Source organism: Callionymus lyra, chromosome 16 (genome assembly GCF_982586985.1).
Source record: "Callionymus lyra chromosome 16, fCalLyr1.hap1.1, whole genome shotgun sequence".
NCBI classification, from domain to species: domain Eukaryota; kingdom Metazoa; phylum Chordata; class Actinopteri; order Syngnathiformes; family Callionymidae; genus Callionymus; species Callionymus lyra.
This window is the reverse complement of record NC_141833.1, coordinates 12,986,538-12,997,312: the sequence shown is the minus strand read 5'-3', so window position 1 is coordinate 12,997,312 and position 10,775 is coordinate 12,986,538. Positions and strand designations below refer to the sequence as shown.

At 40.8% G+C, this 10,775-nt stretch overlaps 1 protein-coding gene across 1 annotated transcript; it reads right to left on the bottom strand.

Annotated features, from left to right (window-relative positions):
- Positions 1–3,889: 3,889 nt before the first annotated feature.
- On the bottom strand, positions 3,890–10,570 carry LOC148063795 (solute carrier family 12 member 9-like). The gene is made up of 14 exons (XM_087810685.1): positions 10,363–10,570; positions 9,307–9,441; positions 9,088–9,225; positions 8,907–9,019; positions 8,642–8,843; positions 8,465–8,572; positions 8,230–8,341; positions 7,169–7,326; positions 6,925–7,007; positions 6,427–6,551; positions 6,179–6,371; positions 5,941–6,115; positions 4,884–5,030; positions 3,890–4,818 (listed from the first exon to the last, which is right to left on the bottom strand). The coding sequence occupies exons 1-14, from the start codon at positions 10,568–10,570 to the stop codon at positions 3,890–3,892; spliced, it is 2,826 nt and encodes a 941-aa protein (XP_087666811.1).
- Positions 10,571–10,775: the final 205 nt, after the last annotated feature.

The window sequence follows — 10,775 nt, the reverse complement described above, 5'->3', positions numbered from 1 at the left end:
TGCCAGTTTCATAAGATCAACAGATTCTAAAAGAAAGAAAGATTACACTTACTATACATCTTGAGTGTCATAATTTAGCTTTGGTCAATTTCCACTCCAAGCTGTTTCCTTACAGAAGAAAACCAAAACGTATATTTTCCAGTGCAAAATAACACATCTGATGTTCACTTCCTTTATATTCTCATTATCAAGTTTTGATCCCGCCCTGGGTTACCTAAAGACGAAGCATGTTTTCGTGGTCGGTACTACCGAAGAATTTTGGTCGGTACCCCGAGTAAACCGAAGTTGGATATCCAGCCCTATACATGGATGACATGACCACAATGACTACTACTGAAGCCACACCAGGCAGATAATTGGAAAGCTTCTGTAGAACGTCAAGTGGTCCGAGGATGCATGAAGGTCTGCATTGGAGATGACACTATCTCAACGGTGTCTGAGTTGCCTCTGCCAGGGCAGATAGTACAACGAAATCCTCAAAGACAAAAGTGCAACTACTGCAGTTGCAGTGATACAAACCCTAACCACCTCATGAACTTGAACAAGACCTCCTTTTGCCTGGTCTAGCTCTGGTCCTTGCAATTCTGAATTCTCCCCTGGATAATGTGGCCAATGACCATCTATGAGTTTCCAATACTGTGGAGAAGATAAAGCGGACCATAACTTCATATGTGAAGAAAAAACTTGAGAGACAAGACCATCAGAAATACTGCTTCACCCCCGTTAACGGTGCGGAAATGGACACTAACTGCTGCAGTACAACAATAAGCCACATCAGCCCTAGCACCAAGCAAACCATTTTAGTAAGGCCACAGCATAAGAGCGGAGGAAGATGGTGCTCTAGGAAGAACGCCGACAATAAGAGATTGCAAGAAATGCAAAGGCTGTCTCTCTTGTGGAGCTGGGACCATGGATGTGGTGAGAAGAAAGCTCCACTGGAGGGAGCTCTGGGACATTAATGCAAGCGGCATCAGCTTTATCATCAGAGCTAAGTATGATGTGTTCCCATCCCCACAAACCCATATTGTACAGCGAAGATCCAACATGACCATGTCCAGCGTCCATACCCAGAGACAAAATCAGGTCCTTAAGCATCAAACTCCTTGCCCATGAGCTAAAGCCACAGTGAAGGTGGTTGTCAGTGAGGGATCAGGAAAAACTCAAACATCCTTCCACCAAGCCAGAAAGAGAACATTTAGCCAAGGCCCATGTCCGGAAGATGCTTGTGGACATTAACCAGAAGCTACTCTTTCCACCGGAAATCATATCCACCATTGTTGTGGTTCTTTGCTCACTGTCGCTGAAGACTGTGTTCATCATAAAACTCACAGTTCCATGGGAGAACTTTTAGTCCTATGAGCGATACATAGACCTGGCAGAAGACATAGTAGCTTGGATGAAAGACACAAGTCTATTGTGTCGGTAGGATGCAGAGAGTTTGTCACTACTTCGTACATCAAGCTAGTGAAAGGACCTGGTATGCCAAGGACAAGAGCTAGTAAATAAGAGCTCAACCGGTCATTTTAACCATAACCTAGCTAAAAGAATGATATAGTTATTTTCTTTAATAATTGAATTCAACATTTTTTTTTACACATAGTGTTTAATTTTCTAATTACTATAATTTAAAAACACATTTTCTCAATTAAATATGTTTTGATTAGAAGCCTTTTTGAATTTAATCTAAAGTTGTTGGCAAAATTGTCAAAAAAGGACCCTTGGCCAACCATGCGACGCACAGACGATCACGTGACAACGTAGACGCACTGGAGCATCAATTCATCATGGCGCATTTTGAAGCAAAGGTATTGTCGGGTTTCACTATAATACCAACATTTTTTATTGAATTTTAAAGGCTAAGAATAAGAAAAAAGGTCAATTTAGAAAGTGTAGTTTTACATTTTTTAAATTAGAAAATCAAACAACAACAAATCCAACCTTTCAATAACTACATTATTGAATTGCATTAATTAAAACAAGCTAAACATTTTAATTTGAAAGATTATTTAAAGACATATATGCAATGCTAAAAGCAAATTTTGATAAATATATATTGTCTTAATTCAACAATTGAAATATTCATTGCAACAATGACTGTTTTCCTGGCACTGCCTCCACACAGGTCGTTCCGCCCCCGACGGAGCTGCTCTGACAACACAACTTCCAAACACGTCAAAGCTCCCACAGAGATGACGGAGCAGAAGAAGACTCACTCGTGAAAGCCCGGATCACGACGACAACGTTGGCCGTCAACTTTTCATTATTTGAAAACACAATGTGTGGGCAGACTGGATATGTCCGCCAAGGGAGAGGTTTAAAAAGGCCCAAATAGGACAGACAACAATAATACATCACGTTCTCCAGCACAAAAGCAACACGATCTTCTCCAACAAAAGAACTTTTGCTCAACTCTCTGCTGTTCATCATTTCTTTGTAAAGTTTTATCAATAACATGACACTATCTTAAACTAAATCATTAGCTTTCAAAATAAAAATATTTAATCTTCAATCCTCCCTCAAAGTCTTGAAGACCAGGACCGAAAGTTTTTGTTGTTTTTCATTGTTGCACCAAATAGTGATGAATGGAAGAATAGAGTCCTTGACTAAATGTTTTATAATATTTTTTAAATAGAAAATGAACTGTTGCATTTGATTAACTTCCTTTTGCATTCACTTCGTGTCACTGTGACATTTGTAAATCACTCAAGGGAAGACCATGTGACAGTGATGGCCCAGCAAGATTTACATCAACTATAAGAGAAAATTTAAAAAAAATCAGATTAAGTATCTTCTATCAGCCATCTTTGTTTTATTCTTTTACTCTTTTTAAAGTCAACCTAGAGAATAATTGGTCCTCTCCGTGAGGATATTAGGATGTACAGCAAGAGCTGTGAGTTCCCAGTCCTATTATGCTGGTATCTTTGTCATCTACTCAAGCAGGTGTAGATGTCTGCATCGGTGTGAACAGGATCATCCTTCCCGTGTGTCACAATCTGTGAACACACTTCCTCCCACACAGTTCTGGCGGAGGAGCGAATTCCAGCTTAATTGACCATGTGAATTTTTTTTTTTTTTAAGGTATGAGACATTCATGAATGTAACTGTCCACATGTCCAAATGTCCACCCCCCAACCCGCCTCTATGTTACTGAGCAATTCGAAAATTCACTATGAAATAAGATCGAAACTTGAATCCTAAATACGCTTCCATGTTTGTTTCTTATGGAAAAGTTTAATCTGTTTGGACGATACTAAACTTCTATTTTGTGAAATTTAGAGGCAAAACCCCCTCCAAATAGGCTTCTAGCATTGACAATTCACTTTCTCTCAGGTCTTGTCATCCGTCATTACACAGATACGCATAAAAGATCTTGAAAAAAAAGTTTTAAAACCAATTAAAGCAGTTAAAAGACCTTCTTGAAACCAGTGTCATATTAAAGACAAATGAGCAGTTACCGCCCTCTGCAGGCGAATCTGTGAACTGAATTTTGAGAATACACTTGTTTTTTCTTAGAAAACAGCAGTGAAACTGGCAACAACATTTCGTTGCTTAGCAACCGTTAAAAACAGAGTGAAAGTATATATAAAAAGTATATATATAAATATTAAGTTAAAAATAATTCAATATAGTACAAACAGAATAAATAACGTTTTAAATATTGCATAGAATTAATGTGTATAAAAGTATAAATATAAGTTAAACAGCGCAATATGGTATAAATAAATACATAATATTTTAAATATTGCACATCTCAAGATGCAATTTCTTATCGTCAAACAGTAAGTTAATGAAGGAGAGGCGGGTTTTTGTGCAATCTTAAGTCACTACAGATTTATTTACAAAACATACTTTTTTTTTTTAATCACATATTTTTCAAGCATGCGAGCATCTAGAAGTCTGTGGTGACCACAGGGGTAATTCCATGGACGAGCAGCGTCGGGCCCAGGTCTCGACTCAGCAGGTCCACCTGGTGCAGGTAGGCGTGGTACCGACCCGTGTCGGCTGGTGGGCGGGGCAAGTAAAGAAAGCGCACAGCAGGCTTAGGCGCTCCGTGTTGGCGGATCAGACCGTTGACGGCGGTGATGTAGTCGTCGGTGAGCTGGGCGGCGTTGTTGGGGAACTTCCTCTGGTAGTCTTCCTCTGCAGCACCTTCATCACATCTTTCCGACTCTTCCTCATCATCATCATCATCATCATCATCACCTTCCTGCTGGCTCTGCTTCTGCCAGTGCAGCGCCACCACCTGGTCCCAAGCGACTTTGTGCACCTGAGCAGAAATCCGTAGCTCCTTCAGCATCACTCGGAGCTTCGCCTCTTCCTCCTCCAGCATCCTGCACCCCGACTCCCCGCACAGGAAGAGGCGGAGCCTCACCTGGTTCCAGGCCCTGCTGTCGTGCAGGACGCTGGCCAGCTGCAGCAGGAACAGCGAGCACGTGTCCACGTAGCCCCGGTGGTCCGGCCGGAGCAGATTCAGCGGCCACACGTCCACGTATTGACCTTTGCGGCCCCCCGTCTTCTTCCCGCTCTTGACCACGTCGTCCCTGTTGAAGCCGTGGAAGTCACGGGCCAGGATCACGTTCTTCCCCATTTTCACCGCGTCGGCAACGACCGACACGTACTCCTCGTCCCGGAAGTCCTTGTTTTGGATCCGACCGCGAACGTTGGGAAAGAACGGAGACCTGCGTTCGCTCAGGTCTTCGGTGGAGCTGGCGGCGTCCAACCCGAAACCGACCGACTTGAGAATTTTGCCCTGTAGGTTGTCTTCGGGTGTGCGGTCGTCGTAGAAACCCAGAACAAGAGTGTTGGGTCTCATCGCACCTGTTAAACACACACAATAAGAATCCATTTTTAATTTTCTCCCTGGTCAGAATCGGTTTTCTTACCGAAGCCGGAAATGAAAAGCAGGTTCTGCGCTCCGCGGCGGACGGACTCGGCCAGGGTCAGATTGACGAAAGCTTTGATGTTGAGATGGTCGACGAGGGACAGCCAGGAGTCGTAGCTGCTCTGCAGAGGGTCCGACGGAAGTTCATCTGGAGGACGAAAAACACCACGGAATTAAACGTCTGATCGAGTCAATGATTCCTTAACTTTGGTTTTGATGTTTCAAACTATCAAGTTTATTATAACCACCCAAAAAAATATCCCAAATCATCTTAACCAGGGGTCTCTACTGGTCTGGGGTTCACAAGAGGCCAATTTGCTGTGGAGACTGGTCTGCAGGACGAGGGGGACTTTTTAGCAGTTTTTTTTTCTGGATTTAATTGACAATTTGATTTGTATTTTGTCGTTTAATATTTTACTTATGTGGGATTTTTTTTACGTGAATTTAAACCATTTTTTGTTCTGATTTGATGCGTTTGAAAATGATTTTATCTTAATTTTAAATTATTTTTAACCATCTGACGAGTCCCTTGTTCTGCATGTACTTGTCCCCGATTTTCTGGAACTCCTGTGTTGTTCTCAGTATTATGTTGACCTTTAAAGTATATACTTTATTGAACATCGTTTTGATTGTTTAAGTGCTTTGTGACCCTGGTCTGGAAAAGCACTATATAAATACAAATTACTTGTATAAATAAGTACAGGCAGAACTCAAATTCAGTTGAGTTCAGGGTCCACATAAAGGATCTCCTAGTGTCACAGAATTGTTTTATTTATACCATCTCAGAACGTTTCCACTGTGCGAGTTCCTTACAAGGTTTTGTACCAAATATGAACTCATTCTGAACTTAATGCCTTTAAGCCATGAATCAAAGTGCAAAAAAACAGCTCTGTGTTCTCGAAACACTCATCGATCGCCATCAATTATTTAGTCTCTCCTAAATTCTCCAAAAATGGTTCAAATTTAATAACTTGCCAGCCGTCGAGAACTACAGTAAGTCTGCGAAATAATTGACTTCTTGTTGATAAATTCCGGTCAGTCGTAGAAAAAGGTCTCACCCAGTGTACCGATCTTCACGTGGCCGAGGACGTAGAGGCCGCTCTTCTTCATGTCGTTGATGAAGGTCATGAGGCCGATGCAGCTGCGAGGGTTGGCCACCATCAGCAGGACTTGGGGTCTCCAGAACTTCACGTGGTCTTTGCGCACGTCCAGCATCAGGAGATATTTACGGACCTGGATCAAAGTTGGAGAGTTACATGGTGTCGTAGAGAGGGCGTAATAAAGCGGGTCTTCTACCTGGTGGAAGATCAAGGCCTGACTGATGAAGCCCCAGTTGCTCATGGGCCCGAGGTAGTGGATGAGCATCAACAGCAGGAGCATGAACGCTATGCTAGCGGAGGCGTAGATGGGATTGATCAGGAACATCATGACGAGACAGCCGACGATGCCCATCACACAGGTGTGCCACGTGAAGCAGCGGAACGAGGGTCTGGAAAAAGAAAACAACTTTGTAATACATGAACAATTTACAATCACTTTTGTACCTGAAGTTTGGAGCCGAGGCCCATTCCAGGGCCAAGCAGGCGAGATTGACAGCCGCATACACCAACAAGAAAAAGATGGTCACGATACCAGCAATGGTGTTTAATTTCCCAGCGAACAGCACCACCTAGTGGATGAAACGAAACACAACACTGGGAATAATCTCTAACGTATGAAACATAATATTACAAGGTATTTGAATTCATTAGTAGGTGAAAAATTAATGAAAAAAAATGCAAAGAATACTTTTTATCTATCAACATTCTCAATGGTTGGTAATGTTAATAAGTGATGTACCAGATTTCTTTAAATTAACTTGGGTTTAATCAACTTCCATCTCTTGAGCTTGTCAAGAAATCAAACTACTCAATATACGACCTCGCCTGCAAACATGGCCAACGGCAATTGAACCTTCACGTTGGATAAGAAGACGGCATTAAACCCCATCGAGCTTAATTAATTTAGCAACACGCAGCCACTGCTTATGTAATTTGTTCTACCTGGACGAGCAACCATGAGACCATCACGGAGGCCCAGGGGTTTCCACTGCGTGAGGTTTTCTTTGCAGGTGCTAGAATCCCTCCTGTTGGAAATAAACAAGAGTATTTTGAGCAGCATGAGTAAACATTCCAAGACATTTTTTTTACGTTTGAAATCAGCAAAAAAGTCCAAGATTATTGAAATCCCATTAACATAGCCTTAGAATTCCAGATTATCCACTAAAGAAAACTTGAAAAGATTTACCAAACAGGTGGTCTTTGGACAGAGCGTAGAGAATTCGGGAGGCTCCGATCAAGTTGCTCATGGCAGCAGAAATGGTGGAGGAATAAACACCGACTGTGACCATGGGAGGCCAAACGTTGATGTCACCCAGGAAACTGTATTCTCTTTGGAGGAGGTGGCTGACGAGTAGGAACAAAACCAGTCTTGAATTAGAAAATGTGAAACCATAATTTGATTTAAAAAAAATTGAAATCTTTAACCCTTTAAAAACAGTTGTATTCATAAATTGTTGATATATACGCGTGTTGGTCAATTTTTTCCAAGTAATACAAGATCAATACCTGTGGGTCAATATTACAGTTTTATTAATAATTAATGTGAAAACCCAACTTTTCTGACTCAATCTCATATTTGAAATGTTGAAGTCTTCCTCTCCAAGATGCAGCAAGTACCTCATCATGACCATCTGAAATCTGGGCGAACGAGAGGTTACGAGAGCGGAGTCCATTATGATGTAATAATGGCTTCACCACTTTTGAGTCTATAAATCCAATTTCTAATTCAGTGACTAACCTCAAAGGAAACAAGATTTAATCTCCAGAAAAACTGTTTTCATTGGGCGGGGTTTAAGATAATTTACTAATGTCAATATTTCAATAAAGAGAGTTTTGTACAAACAGTCCAACATCCATTTAAGATACACTTGACACATTAGTTGCCCTTTAATCACAATTTAATAAAAAAATATGTTTAAATATTAGGCATGTAACAAGTTAAGTCGTAAAATTTGGAAATTGGATTTATAGACTCAAAATAAACTTTACAATAACTTAAGAAAAGCTAAAGAATAGTTGGTAATATTCCAGTTTAAGATAAGGTTGTATTTTCATCTAACATCAAAACGATTAAGGCAAATCTTATGGATTTAATGAGCAAATATTTTAATTATAATGGAATGAAAAAAAGAGGAATCATTCCTATGACTCTAGTTCCAATTACAATTATATATCATTGAGAAAAAATTAATGAATTCAAGGCGAGAATATAAATAAATGTTAATAAAAATGAAGAGCGATACTCACCGTTCACAGGATGAAGCAGCCAGCAGACTCAACAAGTTGTACGTGATGAAGGTTGTAACGACAGCAGCCAGAGTCCCTCTGGGGATGGAGAAGCTGGGGTTCTTCAGGTCACCTAGAAGCACAAGCGAGACATTTCACACAGTCTTCACTTAAAGCTCGGTTGCCAGTTGTGTAGCGTTGTCGAGTAAAAACGACACTAGCGTGAAGAAAAATAAATGCAACCACTTAAACCAACCAGACATATTGGATCCCGCCATGATCCCAGTGCAGCCGTTGAACATGACAGCAAACACTGTAGCAAAATTCATCATCGTTCCAGTGGTGTAGTCCACTTTGTAGTCGGCTGGAAACGGACGGAACATTTTAGTCGATGACGACGAGCATTTTTTATCCGACAAAAAAACAAACATACGCATCAAGTTGCTCTCCAGTGTTTGGAGACGAAGGCCAGTGAAGTTGCCCGTCTGTAAGCTTGAGTTGCTGTGAGCCGAGGCATCGTGAAGCCTCACCTCCAGTGGGTTGATAACAAAAAAACTGACAAAGATTGAGACCAGGACGGTCACGACAATGATGAAGATGATAAACGTGGCTTTAGCATAGATGTGGGCGCCTACCTGGAAAGAAAAACGCAACCCAAATATGATCGCAACTATTCCCAAGTGTTTTGTTATCCTTACCAAGCAGACAATGCAACAAATAAAGAGTAAACAAGTGCCATATAGAAGAGACCACCAGTATCCTGAAGGTAGAACTTGATGAGGACCTGCACTGATCAAACCATTTGGAGCAGCTGAAGGAAGGTAAAGAAAACTTGTTTAAAAAAAAAATATAACTTGTAACAGCCACGAAACAACTCACCTTCAGGGACGCCAAACGTAGACATAATGGCTTCCACCAAACCCAAAACGTACAACGCGCTGCCACAGACGTTAGCAAAGAAAAACATGATGCCGATGCTGCCGCCAAACTCTGGACCGAGCGCTCGGCTGATCATGTCTTCACACACACGGGTCAAAGAAACATCTCAAGGTGTTTGGACTTTAGGATGCGTGTTTGTGGTTAAAAAAAAAAGGATACAATAGGCACCTCCGGCGTCTAAAGCTCCATTTGTAGAAATGGCACAGACGGAGAGAACCGTCATTGTAATGATGAGGTAGGCCACCAGGAACATGGCGATGGCCTCGAATAATCCAGCTTGACCAACAACAAATCCTGACGGGAAAATGAAAAGTAGAATAAATACATGTTTTATGAATAATATAAGTGGAGTGGGTTGAAATAAGCAGTGTTTATTAGCAATAATTCGACAATATGAATCAAAATAGAGGGGCGACGACCAATATATTGTGATACTTTTGGATATATTAGCATTGTCCGAGTACTTGACTCTGTCGTAACTGCTTTCATTCGTTTTGAAACCAAAATATGTCCAAACATCAACTTTAAAAGCTGCTAAGCAGACTGTATCCACTCATCCTCAGTTACTACCAAGATCCCGCAGGATTTCATTGTTCATTTAGCTGCAGAGATTGTAACGACTGCCGTTTATTGGAAACACAAAAATGGACAAATTCCTTGAATATTTGCAATTTTAATGCAATAAAACGCCATTGGAATATAAACCAGGTAACGATAACCATGATAGAAATAAAATAGCTTTTGAATATTGATACAGTAGTATCCTGTCAAAAGAAATTCACAAAGTCATTGATATTTCATCACACCCTAATTGACTTTCTGTGACAACAATAAATTGCTAGAAGATGCTTACATTATCATATTTATTTCATTTTCCGAATGGAAAATAAAAACATAGACCAATGGGACTCGAAAAAATATAGTTTGGAAGAGCAATACAATTGTATACTCAAAAATAAAAAGTAAAAGTAGTCGCATTCCATTTTTATCGTTGCACAAATACGAATATAAAGCTTTATTTTAAACTACAGAAACATAAAACTATGATGGAATAAAATAAGTCCTTAAAATAGGTCAGGAGGTGGAATGTTGTTTCTATTATGTTTGGGACTTCAGAAAGTAACGGGCTGGAAAATACAATAAAATATTTATTTAAAATATTAAAATCATAAACACAAATATTTCTAAATACATTTATAAGTTTCTTCAACTCACCGATTCTCAGGAACACGACGACGCTGAACATGGACAACAATGTGGGAATAACCACCCCGAAAGCCGTGCCCAGTTTCCTGGAGTTCTTGTTGGACCTCCTGCCGCTCCTCGACGTGAACCGCCCGGGTTTAGGAGCGACATCACCGGCGTCGAGAGCAGCGTTGCCGGTGGACAGTCGATAATGTAGAAGCGGAGCTTTTTCCGACATTTTAAAACCTCTTAAAATACGCAGAAAGTAGCTGCAGAACTTTCATGAGGACGCTGATGGTAAGATGATCTGAGCTAACGTTAGCATCCGAGCGTCCGTTATCACCTGCTGCAGGTGAATCCACTCGTTAATGAGCGGGCGATGTGACGCAACTTCCGGATAATAGATTTTCTTTTCTAGTTTTGCTACTAATTCAATATCAATA

Excerpts from the sequence above, each read along its gene's own strand:
- LOC148063795 (XM_087810685.1), bottom strand. The coding sequence starts at position 10,570 with ATGTCGGAAAAAGCTCCGCTTCTACATTATCGACTGTCCACCGGCAAC. Across the intron at positions 9,226-9,306 it reads AGACGCCGGAGGTGCCTATT|ACATGATCAGCCGAGCGCTC; the intron begins GTATCCTTTTTT and ends GTGTGTGTGAAG. Across the intron at positions 5,031-5,940 it reads CGTGAAGATCGGTACACTGG|ATGAACTTCCGTCGGACCCT; the intron begins GTGAGACCTTTT and ends TTCGTCCTCCAG.